Source organism: Notamacropus eugenii, chromosome 4 (genome assembly GCF_028372415.1).
Source record: "Notamacropus eugenii isolate mMacEug1 chromosome 4, mMacEug1.pri_v2, whole genome shotgun sequence".
Classification (NCBI taxonomy): Eukaryota; Metazoa; Chordata; class Mammalia; order Diprotodontia; family Macropodidae; genus Notamacropus; species Notamacropus eugenii.
Genome location: NC_092875.1, coordinates 360,867,866 through 360,886,160, shown reverse-complemented (window position 1 = coordinate 360,886,160; position 18,295 = coordinate 360,867,866). Strand labels below are relative to the sequence as shown.

The 18,295-nt window shown below is 36.7% G+C and overlaps 1 protein-coding gene across 4 annotated transcripts in view; it reads left to right on the top strand.

Moving 5' to 3' along the window:
* The window catches only part of CTNND2 (catenin delta 2), a 1,167,955-nt gene that overhangs the window by 659,290 nt on the left and 490,370 nt on the right, over nt 1–18,295 (top strand). For 3 of the 4 annotated variants that reach the window (XM_072605431.1, XM_072605429.1, XM_072605430.1), the window contains exon 8: nt 13,358–13,922. In XM_072605431.1, coding sequence (XP_072461532.1) covers nt 13,358–13,922 — 565 coding nt within the window. The remainder of the gene's footprint in view (nt 1–13,357; nt 13,923–18,295) is intronic. The other variant, XM_072605432.1, reaches the window with a different exon arrangement.

Sequence of the window (18,295 nt, the reverse complement as noted above, 5' to 3'; positions counted from 1 at the left end):
GAACCCGAAGAGACATTTATTTCAGGATGTGTTTGTTTGTTTTTCAGTGAAGGGGGAAAAGAAGCAAGGGATGTGTGAGGGAAAAAAAGATTCTTATAAATTGAATTAAACTCCATAAAAATAATGAGATACTGGTCTAAGGCTTAGGGGGAGAATCGGGGATTTTTCAAGAAAAAATATGATAATACCATTTATGTAATTTATACTCATTATATTTGCTATCTTTCATTGTATAATGTTTAGGATAGTCAGTAGACTCTATTATGACAAAGCTAATTATCATTTTCTTTCTTGAATATCTTTTCATTAAAATGCCAAAGCTTTAGTCATTAAATGAAGCATCTGAGACCATTAGGCAGAGAACTTTTCCTTATAAACATCTTCAGAAATGCTATTGACCATCTAAAGGAGCCCATTTATTTCTGAATTTCCCTGGAAACATCTTTTTCTTTTTTCATTTATTTTTTAAACAGGTGGGTGACTTCATGGTTGTAGGGAGCTTTCTCTGGGAAGCTTTCTCTGTGGGGACATATCAGCATTTGTTCTGTACCTTGGATAGTAAAGACCCACCAGGGACACAAAATCATGTCACTTACCTAATCACCCAACCCATGTGTGCCAGAAACAGAACTTGAACCCAGGCTTACTGGACTTCAAAGTCAGTTGTGCAATGATTGTGCCAGGCCACTTGTCTCCACTCACAGTTTTTTGTTTCTTATTTTGTTTTGTGTTTATTGTTTTTGTTATTGTTTTTAAAAGAAGCAAGTAAACAGTTGGACAACTTCAGTTTTCTAGTTTAGTAGACCATTATTCTGAGTCTAATAAGGACCTAGTACTTCAGTCATGATTTTATGTTTAAATTCAAGGGGCACTTAATTCCACAAACATCTTTGTAAGTATAGACTATGTGGAAGGTACTCTGGTAGGCACCTAACATAGAAAAAATAAAAATAAAAACTGCCCCTGTCCCCAGAGAGCAAATTTATTGTGTAGAAATAAAGCTTCAGTTTTTACAAGTATTCTAAGACATTCAGATAATCAGATAAATAAAAATCTGACTTCCTCACTGTTTTTCAAATGTGTATTTTCACTTAGACAGGACTATTGTCCTTATGACGCTAAAGGAACCAAAAAAGGTGATTTTTGTCTTTTTTTAATGTTCAGCTCACTGATAAGATCAGTCAGACTTGTTATATGGGTAATATGGAAATAGTCAATAGAAAATGAAAAAACTAAGTTCATTTTGAACTCATTGTTTAGTCAATCTACAGGCTCAGCCATTATAAAAAATCACCACACCATTACAACAGTCAATGCACATCTTCCCTCTTATGATGAGACATTTCTTAGATATCAGTAATATGAATGAAACATTCATGGCTTTATTAATAACAATGAGAATAGTTGAAGATGTAACTGTTTCTGAAGAAAATATCCCTAGCCTTATCGATAATATTTCAAGAAAATGTACATTCATCTTGAGTGCGTTTATAGACAGAAATCAAAATGGAATTTTACATAGGATTGTATTATAAAGGTCAAGCTGGTATTAGTGTCATGTGATAGAACCTCCCTAATTCTAAATAGAATTAAATGAAATAGAAATTCAAAATGATCTTTTGAAGGTTCACTTTAATTTTATAATTTTGTTTGTATTTTTTTCAGTTTTCTTGATACCTGCTGTTTGTCTAGCACTCTAATTTTTATTTATAGCCTTTTTCTTCCCTCATGTCTTCTGTGACAAAGAAAACAGCTAAGCAAAACTAATCAACACATCGACCATGTCTCACAGCATATGTTACATTTCATGTATCGTCTCTTTCATGTTTCTCTTTCAAAGCAGAGTGAATAGCACACTGGACATGGAGTTAGGAAGACATAAGTCAATTCTGAACAATTCACAACTTCTTTGAATCTCAATTTCCTAATCTATAAAATGGTGATGATAATAATAATATCTACCTGATAGGATTGTTTATTGTGAGAATCAAGTGAGAAAATGTAGAAGACAATTTTCAAAATTTTAAGAATCACATAAATATATAAAACATATATTTATGTATAATCTATATTATATAAGTATATACAATTTGTCAAAAAAAGTACTAGTGGTGGTGATGTTAACAATAAAAATAATATACTATGCAGTTTATTGGCTAGAGAGCAAGCCTCAGGAGAGGAAGGAAGGCAATAAGTATTTATAAAGAGACTTCTCTGTGCCAGGTTCCATATTAAGCCCTGTAGGGAAGGTGCTATTATTATCCCCATTTTACAGTTGAGGAAACTGAGACAAACAAAATTAAGTGATTTATCGAGGCTCACACAGGTAGTGAGTGCCTGAGGCTGAATTTGAACTCAGGTCTTCCTGACTCTAGGAAGAGAGTTCTATGTACTGTGCCACCAGCTGCCAGCCTGGACTCACGTCCCTGATCCTGTCTCTAGTCTCCATCTCTTTGCATAGGTATTGTTCCTATGACGGGAATGCACTCTTTCCCTTCCTTGACATTGCAGAATTCTGAGCTTCCTTCTAGGTTCAGCTGAAGTGACACTTCCTATATGAAGATTATTCTGATTTCCCCAGTTGCTAGTGCCTTAACACACACACACACACACACACACACACACACACACACACACGCTGCCTTTTTAAAACTCTGTATGTTTTTCGTTGTTGTTTATCTGTGCTACTACTGACCGCTGTAGTAAATGTAAGCATCTTCAAGGCAGAGACTATTTTGAATTTTTTCTTTGTATCCCTAGCATCCCTAGCACCAAGTCCTAGAATAAAGTGGGTGCTTAATAAATGCTGGTCATTTTAATTAGTAAATAAATGAATTTAATCATTCTTTGGCTGTTGTCATTCAAGTAGAATTTCCTTTAGCTAGAAAACCAAATGTCTTCATAAGGTATCTTGTACTTTTAACCAACTAAATATACAGATATTTTGAAACATCATACCAATGTGCAAAATATAAGTAAAATGATATACTCATGAATAGATTTTCAACTCTTTAGAATTAAAACAATATAAAACCAGCGCATCCATAAATTATCTTTAAGTAATGGGAAATATGACCTTTCATAGCTTGCATTCCACAAACATAACCTTCAAGGAACCACTTTCTCCTCCATGCTGTGATGAGGCATCTGAGTAGGATGAGAGGATGCGGGAGACGGGGGAAGTGTGGGGAGGAGAAACTATTTGAGACACCCTGGCTAGAGTTGTGGCACTTTGGAGAAGGGCATTTTTTTTTATCATAGTAATGCATATGTCCTGCTTCAAGACCTCATTTTGGCATGGAAGGGACCCTGGATTTTTGTTGTCATTGTTCTAAGGCAAGCTTAGCATAGCTTTGGAAAGTTCTACCAAGATAGAAAGGCTACCAACACAATGGACCATGTCATCTGAGGACTAACTTACCTAAATTCGGATGTTTGTCACCAGATAATCCTCAAGTTAATGAATTATTTTAGGTACAACAGTGTTTACAACCACATAATAAGAGAACAGATGGGATTTCAATAGGAAAGCCCAATGGAATTATCAGCTATTGCTGCTGGTGGTGGTATTAACATTATTTTTACAAAGTTCAGAGGAATTGAGATCTATGAAGGTGGAGCAAGAGCTGACAGAAATGAAATCAAACAGAGACTTGAAGTTTGGAGTTAAAAATCTGCCTGCTAAAGAATGGATGGCCAGAGACATTTATCAATGATTCATTCACAAAGACAAAATTATGGATCCTTGGAGTGAGTAAAGAATAAAAGATGATATGGAATATTCTTAAGAACAACTTCAGTAAAAAAAAAAATTTGGAAGAAATAACTTTTGATGAAGCCAAACTGGCATTTATTTCAGATTGAATAGCATGACTTGCTAGGCATGCCTTCATCCATTTACAAAGTTTTGGCCTCTCTCCTTAACAAAAAAAGGGGAAGAAAGGGAGGAAGGAAGGAAGGAAGGAAGGAAGGAAGGAAGGAAGGAAGGAAGGAAGGAAGGAAGGAAGGAAGGAAGTTTTTATTTCAAATATAATTACAAATATACCATCTGCTACATTCTGCCAGAGGCCAATGTGCTACTATTTTTGATCACTGATTGTTATTTCACTGCCATGCAGAGCGGCACCTGTTAGGTGGGTCAGAGACAGTGACAGAATGGCTAAATCAATAGATGATTGATTGTATCTTCCACTGTGGCTAGTCCTAAACTGGGAACAGAGTAAGTTTTCAGGAAATACTTTCTGAAGGGAGTTAATCTTTTCTGATGTGGAAAACCATGTAGACAAATGGTCCAACGTCATCACAATTTATTTTTTGTGGGAATGTTATTTTTGAAGAATAATGAAGAAAAAAACAGAAGGAGATAAATTTCATTTGCAGTTTTATATATGACACAGGTTTTCTCCAGGATGCCAGTGTCCAAAGGGCAATTTCCTACTAATTCAGTTGCTAATGTGATACTTTCTAAGATAGGGGTTTTCTATACGTGTCACTATACAAAGGACAATTCTTTATTTAGGCAATTTCATATGTTACGTTTATTTTAAAATATTTACTTGGATAGGTTTATAGGAACGTTGACATTTCTTGTTCATAAGAGTTTTTAAATGATTTTTGTCATAATATCTATTTTTTTTATTAATTTATCCTGTCTACACTATCTGAAAAGACTTATTTTTTTGTTCTAACCATAATAAAAAAAATTCCTTTCATTTGTGAATATTTTTATGAGATCTTCCTTAGGAAGAAAATATCCTGTCTATTAAGGTTATGCCTAATTATATTTAATGAAATAATTATTTTAGTTAGCAAATGGTTACAAGTATAGTTGCAGCCTCTATGTAATCCCAACTTCCCTTATTTTTGTTAAATGTGCATCCTCCTCTCTTTTCCTTTTTAGACTTCACTCATTTTAGTCCAATACATTCTACCAACCAGGGCCAAAAGTTTCTTCTTTCAAAAAAACAAATGCTCTCAGAAAGAATGAATGTTGTCATGATTTATACTCAAGTGGAGCATAATAGCCAATCCTATTGCTTTCCTAACACTAACCCAAATTTATTTTCTCTGAAGGAATATATTTTTCTTTTATGGGAGAAGAGTATGAACATACTGGGAGAGCCTAATTAGGGGCCTTGGTTAGGCATTAGGCAGTACAGAAGTAAAATGTTAATACCAAAATAGTAAATACAAGCTTTGACCTGCTTTACATTTTTTACCTGTGGCTCAGGTGGTTACAACCATTTGTCCCATCACTGACAATTATCTTGTGTTTTCTTTCACTCTTATGCCAATGTCTATCGAACACAGGTGATCAAAAAATAAAAGTGACATAATCAAAAGGTATGGAGGTATAGTTTTATACCTTTCCTAAATATCTTTAGCCAGTAGAAGTATGAAGATTTTTCAAGAGATGCAAAAAGGACAAAAGGGTATAAGAGTAAATCGTATTGATTCTTTATCAGTACATCTTAGTATATATAGTGTTCTTAACCTGGGCCTGACTTCTTGATTTTTACAATTATTTTGATAATAGCATTTTAGTACAATGATTCATTTGTAACACTGCATTTTTTTTCAAAACATTTTTCTGAGAAGGAGGTTTGTGTATTTCAGCAGACTGTGAAAGGGGTCCACGACACACACATACAAACAAGAACCTCTAATGTAAAGGGATGTGAGTGGTTATCTCAATCCAAAACTTTATTTCATAGAAGAGGAAATTGAAATCTTGGGAGTTTGTCACTTTTGAGATCATAAAGCTTCTTAGTTGCATAACCATGACTAGAACCTGAGATTCCTAAGTCCAGTTTGTACCTTATACTGTGATTATTGTACTGTACTTAAATATGCTAAACTGGCTTCAGTTCCAGGAGAACAAGATAGAGAAAAAGTAGCTTAAGTTGGGGGAATGAAGTAAGGGCAGAGTGTGTTGCTAATCAGTCTTTATTCTAGAGAGGGAACAAAGTTTTCCATCTCTGACATTTCTAGACTGTCTGCCCAGCATCCAAGGAATTAGGAGCCTCTCAGACAATTTCAAGAAAGTTGGCAAGTCTTAAAGGATTCCACCAAAGACTGATTATAAATCTGTAATCCACTTTTTGGGGGGGTTTGTTTTACTTAGTGACACTGTTTGTTCATGATTTCAAGCCAAAATTCCTTAGAGATTACCACATTCTTAAACCCCTTGTTACATGGCTGTAGGCAATTATCTCTATCACCAATTCCCTTAGGGATTATATTGAAATAAAATGTTATGGTCAATTTAATTTATTTTTTTAATTTATTAATTTAATTTAATAAATTATAATTTATATTTATAACTTTTATATTTATATCACACACATTTTTCAACAAAGAATGCCTCTATCCCCACCAGGAACTTATCCTTTATAGCAAAGAATAAAAAGTTTGGGGAAGAAATCCAGCAAAACAAACCAATATATCATCGAGGTCAAACATTACATACAGTGTTCCATACTTATAGCTGTCCACCCCGATCATAAATCTAGAACTAGAAAGAATCTCTGAAGACATCTAATCCAACACTCATTTTATAGATGAATTACCCAAGTCCCAAGTTTAACTAACTTGCCCAAGTTCTTAGGAGAGGAATGGATAAGAATTAAGTATAAGACAACTAGGAAGTTAAAGAGATGATATGTTCATAAACACCATTAAATGTCAAATAGTGGAACCAAATATGATTCTAGAGATGATAGGGAGTTAACTATTGCTGTTTATTGAATGGAGGGTAGACATGACTTGACAGAGTAAAACCTACACTTTAGAAAAATCATTTTGCCCACAGAATGGATGCTAGAATGGGGAAAGATCTAAGCAGGGAGACCAGTCAGTCTTTTGTGTACAAAACTGTACTAAATACTGGGGGATACAAAACAAAAAGTTTTGAAGAGGCAGCTTGGTGGCTTAGTGGATAGAGTGCTGGGCCTGAGATCAGGAAGACCTGAGTTCAGATCAGTCCTCAGACCCTTACTAGTTGTGTCATCTTGTGCAAATAACAACCTCTGATTGCCTTAATCCATTGGAGAAGGAGACGGCAAACTACTTGTTGCCAAGAAAATTCTACACCTAGTATGATCCATGGGATCACAAAGAGTCTGAAAAACTGAACAGTAATGATCTGATGTTGAGTAGCTCTCCATCTAATTGAGAAGAAAATAGTTAAATGCTTGCTGTAGCAAAAGCAAGCTATATTCAAGATATATCCATGAAAAAATTCTCACTTGGAAGGAACTAGAATCAAGAAAGGCATCTTGTAGAAAATGGCAAAAATAACATTATTCAAACACAGAGTACAGTCTGAGAAAATGCCTGGACCCAAAAGACCTAATGTCTTCTTTAGGGAGCAAAAAGGAGGTCAGTGCTATAGGATCAAAAAGTACTTAAAAAGGTATAAGGTTTCAGAAGACTGGGAGAGGCGGGCAGCATGGCAGGCTATGAAAAGCTTTGAACCCTAAACAGAGGATTGTGCATTTGTTCCAAGAAGTGATAGGGAGCCACCGAAGCTTATTAAATATGAGAGTGTTATGGTTAAACCAGCACGTTAGGAAAATCTCTGACTGCTGAATGGAAAATAGGCTGGAGTAGAGAGAGACTCGTGGAAGGAAGACTAACCAAAAGGCTATTTTGCAATAGTCCAGCAAATATGATGATCTTCATTGAGGTAGCGGCAGTATAAGAGGAGAGAAGGTAGCATTTTCCAGAAATGGTATAAAATTGAATTTGATAAATTTGGCACTAGATTGGATATGGAGGAGCTAAGGATGATATCTAGGTTGCAAACCTGAGGGATTTGGAGGAAGGTATTTTTCTACACAAATAGAGAAGGGGAAAATTAGGAGGGAGGAAGGTTTAAAGGAAAAGGATAATGAGTTCAGGTTTGGATATGTTGAGTTTAAGTTATCTATTGAACATTCTGTTTAAGAAAAGTATCTGGAGATGTGAGACTGGATTTCTACAGAGAAGTTAGTACAGAATAGACAGATCTGAGAATCATCAGCCTAGAGATGATAAGTGGTGAATAGTAAAGGACCCAGGACTGAATCCTATGGGAGGTCCCTGTTTAATGGGTATGATCGAGATAAAGGATACTGAAAAAGAGCAGATAGGGAAGAGGAGAAATAGGAGAGAATGATGTCTTTAAAACCTAAAGAGAAGAGGTTATTGCAAGTATCCAAGCAAAGAAATAAAGGTCTATAAGGGGGATGAGAGTGGAGACAAGTAAATACACAGGAGAGATGTTATAAAGGTAGAAAGGGCAAGATTTGGCAACAGATGGGATATGTGGAGTGAATGAGACTGAGCAATCAAATATGACACTGAGATTGCAAGTTTGGGTGACTGGAAATGTAATAGTGTCCTTGGTAATAAGAGGAAAGTTCAGCAGAGGGAACTATTTTGGAGAAAAGATAATGTGTTCTGTTTTTGACATTTTGATCTTTTCCAGATGTTGAAAAAAAAATGGTGATATAATCATTCAGATCAGGGGAGACACTGGGGCTATAAATATATGGTACTCTGAATTATCTGTATAAAGATGTTAACTGAACACATGGAAGCTGATGAGATCGTTAAGCAAGCTAGTATAGAGGGAAAAGTGGAGAGGGTCTGAGGCACAGCTTTGGAGAAGAGTCCCAAAAGTATACTAGTTCAGCAACCTGCTCTTCAAAAAAAGTACCAGCAACACACTTTTAAGTTTAATCCACATTATTAACCTCCTCCTAGCCTAAAAATTAACAGAACAATAAATCAAGTCCAAATTTGTAGCATTTGCCAATTTTCAAGATATAAATGCATACACTGAAAATTTAACAATTTGCACTCCTGAGCTGGTTAGATCTGGCTCCAGCACAACCCTGGCAGAAGAACCACAGTTAATGGGTATGACATGGCTGAAGCAGCAGCAAAAAAAGACATAAAAGGAGAAGTCAAACAGGATGAAAACCAGACAAGAAGAGTATCTTAAAAACACAGATAGCAGAGAACCCAAGACGAGGTGATCAACAGTTTCAAATGCTACAGAATGAAGTTTCAGGAAGACAGGAACTGTCTTTGCATCCCCAAAACCTACCATAAAACAAAAAAGAAAAAAGAAAAGAAAAGAAAAAAAAAAGGAGGACATATTATAAATATATAAATAAATAAAGGGAGGCAAATTATAAAATTTTTAATTACATTTCATTGAATCAGCTCCCAAGGTCCTTTCTATCTTAAATGCTATGATCCTAGGAAAATACAGGGAGAATTTGTCCCATTTGGGAAGAGTTTGGAGAGCAGGTAGAGGAATGAAAGGAGTTGCAATCTCTCTGCACTTTAGGTTCTTTAAACGTAAAATAAATAGTGTGGACTAGATAACATCGAAGGTTCCTTCCAATTCTAATTCTGTTTTCCCAAGAATATAAAGCTGAAAATGCAAGACTCAGCCAGATTTTCTAAATACTTCTTGAAACTTTTACGTTCAGTAGGCAAATAAAGAGCCAATGGAATTTTTTAAGGCAACTTGAAGTGACATGATTCTATCCCAAAGCTCCCACTCTGCCTTCCTCCCTTTTTGAAATCCCTTGCACACAGAGTATTAGTCTAGCCAGGGTAAGATAGATGGACTGAGGTGTGAGAGAAATAGAATTTCTGGGACTTGATAACTGATAAGTTAAGTGAGTGAGAGGGATGATTCAAAGATAACACCCAAGTTTTGAACAGAGGAGAATTGATGAATTCAAGCAACTAATCATTCTTTAAAAATCAAATAAGGAAAACATAGTTATTATAGTCTCAAAGTGTTTGAGGGCATAAGGACTTGATACCTTCTTATAGGAGTGCTATGAGAAAAACACAAATGTTAAAGTGCTATACAGATGTGTGTTGTTTGGAGTGCATAGTCTGTTGTAAGTGGCTCTCATCTTTGATCTCTCTCTCTCTCTCTCTCTCTCTCTCTCTCTCTCTCTCTCTCTCTCTCTCTCTCTGTCTCTCTCTCTCTCTGTCTCTCTCTCTCTCTGTCTCTCTCTCTCTCCCTTTCCCTCTCAGTACAGGAAAAGGATAACATGAATAGGTGAAGAAGCCAGGAGGGAAGGGAAAAAAATACTCCCTATCCATTTGTAATACAATGGCAGGGAGGGGGATTGGGAGTGAGAGACTTGAATTCAGCTTTTATTTGTACTACATACCACTTATATGGCCTTTGGGAGGTATTTAACTTCTGGATTCAACTTATCCACACTGTTAAGTGAGGGCTTGGGCAGAAATGATCCCTTCTTCTTCTAAATCTGAGAACCTATGAATGGGGTGGATGTCAAATATATCAGCTTTATCAGAATTGAGTGTTCTTTCCCCTTCTACTTCTCTAAGCCACTACCCACTATTACATATATCACTGAATGAAGAGGATGAAAGCTTTTCCTTTTTTTTCAGCAACAAAGTATGAGTGGTTTATTTCTCAATAATTTGTATAATGGGACTGACTGTAACTGAAAACAAATGTGTGAAATATTGAGCTTTGTTATCTTTAGCGTGGAAACATGACAGTCCAAAGTACGATTCAATAAATTAAATAGTTCAATGAAGTAAAAATTTACTACCTTTTCCATTATAAATCATATATCAAGATATAATATATGACATTATGTAAGATACATACCCGTATATAAGTTAAATATCTATATTATATACAGATATATATGTGATATATATTTTAATCTTCAGTAGAAGGAGTATTACAAGATATCAAATTGGATATTTTACATTGCAATGTGCTGCATCACATTTTAGGCTGTGAGTTTCAGGATACTGTTTAAAGCACACAAGAATAGATTTTGAAAACCATTTTGCCCACCTAGAGTTTCATTCACCTACCTCTCCCCATGGAAATTTCTCCTTTTACCCCCTGCCCTTGCTGCAGTTCCCTTTTCCACCTTCATCAGATTTCTGTCATCAGTCGCATACAAATTAATCTCTCTAATGGAAATGGTGAGAAGGCTCTCAGAGGGACCCTGTTTGGTGTTCATCAGACACCAGGGAAGCTGGCACTTCTCGCTGTTTCACTGTTGTATGCTACTTGGACCCTGTGGATGTGAAGGACCAATACTGCTGTAAATAGAAATGTGCCAAAAGAAGGTCATTTATACTCTGCTCCTGGTGTGACCTTGAGTTTCCATTTAAAACTTTAGTAACAGTAGCTCATCAAAGCTGCAAATGGATATGACCTGGGAAGGTGTGCTTCATACAGGCTCTTAGGATCATAGATTTATGACTGGCACCTCAAAAGTCATCTAATCTATCCCCTTTGTAGAGTAAGAAACTGAAGTCCTAAAAATGTGATTTACCTAAGTTCACACACCTTGCTGGGAAGTGAGCCCAGGGCCTTTGATCCCCAGTGGCAAACTCTTTCCAATGTATCTAGCCTAGAAAATTGAGTAGGGGGAAAAAAAATCTAACTCTGGGTAATTTCCAAAATAATTCTGTTTGAAAATAGAGCATCCCACTTAGGATGAAGGTGGGTACCCTGAAGCTGAAATCCACTTGAATCAAAAATGGTACCCAAGCTACCAACACCAGATATTTAGGCAGGAGATGTAAAGATGTATCTTTTGCCTGATGAGCATATCTTTAAATAATTCTTCTACATGAAGGATTTTTTCTCTTGTTTTTTGATCTGGAGAAGAGCAGAGAGTTCAGTATTCACTATAAAAGCTTTCTTTCAACAAAGTACTCAGCTGTCTCATACTCCAAGGTGTTGCTATTAGTGGATCTTAACATTCTTGTTTAACAACCGTGGATCATCCTCTAAACCTAAGACACCTGATAAAAATTGGGATGTTGTCTATAAGAATGCGTTTTCTATTATTTATCCTTCCAAAAAGGGCTCGTTAGCATAACTGAAACTTTTCATAGGGAGCATCTGCAGAGGCTTCTCTCGGTGAGTGTCTGTCTCTCTGTCTTTCTGTGTGTGTGTGTGTGTGTGTGTGTGTGTGTGTGTGTGTGTGTGTGTGTGTGTATCTCTCCTCCACCACTCCTTCTGGCCTCCCCTTTATCTGTCTGCCTGTTGCCCATCTTCACAATTTCCTGTACTCCTCCACTCTCTCTCTTATTCCAGCTCCAGCCCCCTTTCTTTCTCCCCACACAACCCCTTCTCCACCTTATCCTCTCCTTGGAAAAAACTTTGTGCTCCTACACAGAAAGCTGAAAGATCTAAGACCTCCAGCACAGAAGTGGTTGACAATGCACTGTTTTCATTCGAATGCAAATGTGCCCCTGGACTAGATTCAAGGAAAGTGCTTCCTCTTCCAATCCTTCTCTCCAGCTCCACCCCAGCCCTTGTTTTCTTTTGTGCCGGTGTAAATAAATAAGAGGCAACTGGCTTTCAATCTGAAGACACAGCTGCAGGGGGCTCTTAAAGAGAGCTAGTGAGAGGGAGAGAAAGATCCTCTCATGCAGAAGCTCGAAAAGATGGGGAGCTGAATTTTCAAATGTAGGGAAGGTTGGTTTTTCACCCTCCCTTTTCATGTCACAATTGCTCTGATTCCTGCTGCATCATATATTTATATATGTTTAGAAGGGGGAATAGAATGTCTTTGTTTTGACTTTATCTTTAGAAATGATTTCCAGCTTTACTCGTCCAAAAGGAAGAATCCTCGATGAGTAAAGCAGCCGAATAAACTCTGAGAAGTATGGTTTCTCATGGGGTGCTCCTCAGATAAGTATACAACTTGGTTGGTTTAGAGGGCAGAAAATTTGCAAAGGAAATGCCCCTTGAGGAAAGATCTAACGCTTGAGTTTCTTGTTAAAACTAACTAATGAATGAACAGACTTTAAAAGTGTTTGATGGTCTGCGGAAATCTACAGATTATGACTAATGTAAATGCTTTTACTTCAGGGTGAGAAACATCTCAGCGGTGTAATCAAATATATACATGTATAATATATATACACATCTATACATACACATGTATGTATATTATGTATATATTTATATAATTGTCAAGCCATTTTTTTCCTGAGGCATGCATTTGTGAACTACTTTACAGTCTCCAAACCAATGCTACTACTTTAGACAATTACAAGTTGTTTGCCTTCTGATCCAATACACAATTAATTTGCTTTAAAACTACAGGAGGTTCCAAAATTCTTTAATGCAGTTTTCAGCTTTAATAGTTTAAAATTGTACCAAAACTTTTGGAGTACCCTTATTTTGGTCCGAAGTTTTCCCGGTGTGATGAAAGTGATTTTTCTGCGTCAAAGGGGTTAAACGTGTACGGAAGCCTTTTTTGCTTTACGCCTTCCTCAAGTTGTGTTTTCTTTCCCTCCCTTCCCCCCACCCCCTCTCTCTTCTTGACTACAGGGCACCACTAGCCGAGCAGCCCATTTAGCTGGATCTGAACCCTCTCAATCACATGCTGCCTCTCAGTCAAGAGAGTCCTTTGTGCCGAGCCATGGGAGCGCGTTCCATTTGCCTGACTCCCAGCATTCTTCAGCCCTTTATTATTCCAGCTCCACTCTGCCAGCACAGAGAGTGAGCTCTCCCTTGTCCATGCAGCAGGTAGGCTCTCCCACAAAGCTCCAGCGGGTGGGGTCAGCCTCAGAGAGCACTGGATACAGCACCACACAGCGGGTCTCCTCTCCTAAGCAGTCTCCAAGCCGGCTAGCCAAGTCCTATAGCACCAGCTCACCCATCAATATTGTTGTGTCTTCAGCTGGACTTTCTCCTTCCCCAATACGTGTGACCTCTCCACCAACCATCCAGTCTAATATATCATCCTCTCCTATTCATCAGCTAAGCTCAACCATTGGCACTTATGCTACCCTATCTCCTACAAAACGTCTAGTCCACACGTCAGACCAGTACAACAAGCATTCACAGGAACTGTATGCCACTGCTACCCTTCAGAGACCTGGCAGTCTGGCAGGTAAACCAATTTCACTTCTAATCTTCATGCTTTACTGTTGTGTTCTAAAAGACGTGTTTGGTCTAGAATGTTGGTCACCTGTGTACGCTGTGGATTTGTACGAGCAGTGGCGAGAAGCAGCTGGGCTGCAACAAAGTTTCAGCTTCTGGTATGACGTCATCAGCTCAGGCAGTTTCTGTATCAAATAGAAAATGGAAGAAGCACCCCAGTGTCAGAGCGCTTTTGGCTCTTTGGAAGCAATGTAATTTCTAGGCTTTCAAAATGAAATTTTATTTTGTTTCCGTTTTAAATGAAAAGAATAGGACAGGAATTTTAGTAAAATCTGGTAAAGATTCATGAAACTGAATTTTGGCATCCAAAAAGTTCATATTAAGACTCCCTTTGTTATTCATATATCATGTTTTTAAATTAGTTCAAGCTACTCAGAAAATCAAAGTGCTGTCAGCAGCTGACATTGAATTTAAATATACTTTAGGCTACAGAAAAAAAAGTAACAAGAAGTTATCACAAATTTTTAATGTACTGAGAAGTTAAAAGCATTGCTCTAAATCCATAATAAGGTTTTAAAGAGAGAATGTGATTGGTGCTGATGTCTGCTGAACTGGATGTTGATGGCCCTCCATAGAGACCAGCCTGGCATTGATAATTCATTTTTGCAAGCACTATTTGATCTGCTTAGACAAGATAATGTTGTTGAAAGACTAACATTTTGCCTTTTGAAACATTTGACAACTAACCCTGTTTGAGTGGTGGTTTTTTTCTCGTATAAGATCATTCTACAATTTCATCACTATAGGAACAGATGCTGTGCTCACAAGTTTTCTTTCTTGACATAAATAGATGAATGTGAAGATAAGTAAAAAACAAGGATTTGTTGCATAAATGAGACAGGTGTCCAAGAATCTTTTTTTTTCTTTATCTCATAACAGTTGTCAATATGCCCTACCTTAGCATAAATAACAATGTGGGATTTCAGAGTCCAAGAATGAAAAGCAGTTCATTGAAATGAAAATACTTCCTTGTGTTTTACTTTTCCAAATGAAAAAAGGTTAAGGATGTTTTCTCACTGTAGGAATCACAGAATTTTGGACCTGAGGGACCCTTAAGGAAGTAATCTAGTTTGGTAACTTTCTTTTACAGATGAGTAAACTGAGGCCGAGAGAAATTAAGGGAATTTTCAAGGTCACATTGCAAAGCCAGATCTAGAACCCAGGTTCCTTCACTCTCATCCTTCAGTTCTTTGCTCTTTACCAAATTGTAACTGAACTAAGGGAAGCCAGTCAGGGATGTAAATATTCCCAAACACTTTCCATGTCTATATAGGTGGTTATTTATAAAGCTAACTGTGAAATATATAAATTGGACCCTATCTTTTTTGCTGTTTCTTTAATTTTTAGAAATTTCTCATTACATTTTTTTCTGCACAAGTCTCTTTTCAATAACTCCCCACCCCTCTGTGAAGTAAATTCCCAGGGGAAAAAACAGTATAATGGCTGTTAACATTTAACTTTGACGGGTGGTAATAATATTCACTATCATATTTTATCAGAGTTTTGTTGTCTAAGTACCTTTGATATGCTTTGTGGAAGTTTTGTATTTTTAAAAATTGCTTTCTTCACTCAGCATCATTTCCTACGTCTTCCTGTGTCTCTCAGAATTCTTCGTACATTTCAGTCCTTATGACTCAGCAACCTTCTGTTACATTCCTAAATCATAAAACTGACGATTCTCCAATTTCAACTCTATTTTGCTTCTAAAGAGTATTTATTCCTTCACAAATGGTGGTGCTTTGTCAAACTGCTGTAGGTGTGACTTACTTTTCCTAGTGATGTTTTTTTTTGTCTATAGCATTTTCCAAAGAATTCTCACTGATTTTTGTCATGTTAGATCTTGGCAAATAAGACAAGGCAAGAATGGGATAGATGCAGGTTGAATGGTTTCGTTAGACATAGAAGAAGACTGACAGGTACCATATGTCAAACAAACGAGGTCAGTGCAGAAAGGTCAAGCAGAGCCCTTAGGAGTGGTTAGTTACTGAAAGGTCAGACAAACAAAGGGTTAAGCCCAGTAAATTGGTTGAAATAAGGATTGTGAATTTAGATTAGGAGACAGAGAAACAAAAAAAAAATGAGGGGGAGCATGGTGGCATTGAGGAGAAGGAATTTAAGCTGAGTGTTTGGATAACAAAGCATCAGGAATCTAGCCTGAATAAATCAGGACCTATGCACGGTGTACTGGCAACGACAAAGTTTAATGATGGGAAGGAAAAAAACCAACCGCTTTTCTGAAGCTCAGGCATCCTGTATGCTTCTTTCTCAGAGTCATAAACTAATCTTCAAAAGATATCTCGTATCAACAAGTATTTATTAAGCGATGGCTGTGGGTCAGCCATGTTGATGGTGACCCAAAAGTGAGATGGTTTCTGCCTTCAATAAGCTTATAACCAATTAGGCAGATACAACACATGTTGGGCCCAGGTGGCCACAGAAGGAGACTTAGTTCTAGACAGATTTAGGGTTGATGAGTGGAATATTAGAGTAGCACTTTTTCCAATGACAGTATGAATTTGATGATTTTTCCCCAACTACTGAGTAAGAAGTGCAAAGTGTGGGAGGAGGTGGCATTCAGAGAGGATATAATTTATGTCAGCAGGGCAAATCATAATATGCCTGTGCGGGTGTCCTGAGATGATACAGAACTTGGTTTAAAGGTCTGGGACTGGTAAGAAGTAGAGGACTGAGGTACAAATTGACTTGCCCTGGAATGAGAACCAAAGCTTGAGGGGATTTGGGGGGGGAGGGATTATATTTTCAATTATGCAGCAATTTATGTCTTAGTGAATTGTTGGAATCCCTAAAAGTTTATATAATTTACCCACGGTTCCATCCTCAGTATGTGACAGACTGATATTTGAACAGAGCTTTTCCTTGTTCTAAGGCTTCTATCTACTTACCAATGCACTTTCCTCACAAAAGCCCAGGGAGGTAGATAGTGGAAACGCTATTGCCCCAATTACACAGATGGAGAATCTGAGACTCAAAGAGAGTAACTTACCCAGGGCCATACAAGGAACTGATTGGAACCTTGCTATCTCCTGACTTTTTCCACTCTTCCATGGTGGGAATAACTTCTTACCCCTTCTAATGAGTGTGATCAGTCCTGAGACTTCCAGGAGAAACTAACGAATATAACTGACTAAAGTAAAAGAATGAAAATGAAGTTAAACCAAGCAGTTTCTGATATTTCCTTTCTTACAATATTTTTAACAAGTAAGGAGCATATATTGTAGGAGAGGTTTGCAAACTGCATGTTTGATGATGTCGTATGGGAGGTTATCTGTATTTATCTATGTTTCATTTCACCACTGCTGTCTTCAGCAAAGACTAGAATTGCAGTTCTTATCTCCAAAGCTTTATACCACCTCTCATGTTTTTCCTAGAATTCAACTAATTTCTCCCACTGTATGACATTTATACCAGCAAGTAAAAAAATTGAATTTGACTATGGGTGATTTTTTAAAATTAAAAATACCTTTAATTCTAAATCTATAGTGGTTATTTAAATATTCCAAAGTGTTTATTTTATAAAATTACATTTGTTTTATAATTTGCATTTAAACTTTGTTTTTTTTCAGCCCAGTGCTTTTTGACCAAAAAAATTAGCTTGTTATCTCTGAATGACATCTCTGTTGCATCAAATGTTATATCCTCATTTTTATATATGAGCAAATCGCTTCTTAGAGGAAGTATGTAATTGTTCAAGCTCATAAATCAAGTCTATGATAGATCCAGGAATTCAGTGTTATATACCTGAAATCAGAATAACTACCTTAAGTTTGTCTCTCCAGGTTATTTTTTAAAAATACCTTTGCACATAGTAGGTACTTAATACATGTTTTTGAATTGAAATTTAGTACTATAAAAACTTCTTATTTGCTGAACTACTGAATTTTCCACCTAGGTGGTGATTAACACAAAACAATATCTTGAGAACAAGTATGTTTCTTGGAGTAGAGATTTAGCATAATGATTAGAGGCCATGGCAATACTCTGAAGTATGGTGAAACAAAATTAAAATGTAATTGGAAAACATTTAACTAAATTAAATAAAAATATAGTAGAGCATAGATAATGCTAATCTGTGGTATTCTAAGACAAAATGTGGCCCACAGGGATCTCTATGTATGGTTTAGTGGCTCCCTGTTTCTAAACTGATTTTTCCACCTCTGGTTAAAGGTTTCTTCTTGCTATAAAATACTACAATGATGTCCTTGAATGATTACCCTACTAACATCAAGTTAATATAGAAAACGCTGAAATGTACTTTCTTTTTCAGATACCTTTCCAGGTACTGAGGTTGACCTCAGAATCTAG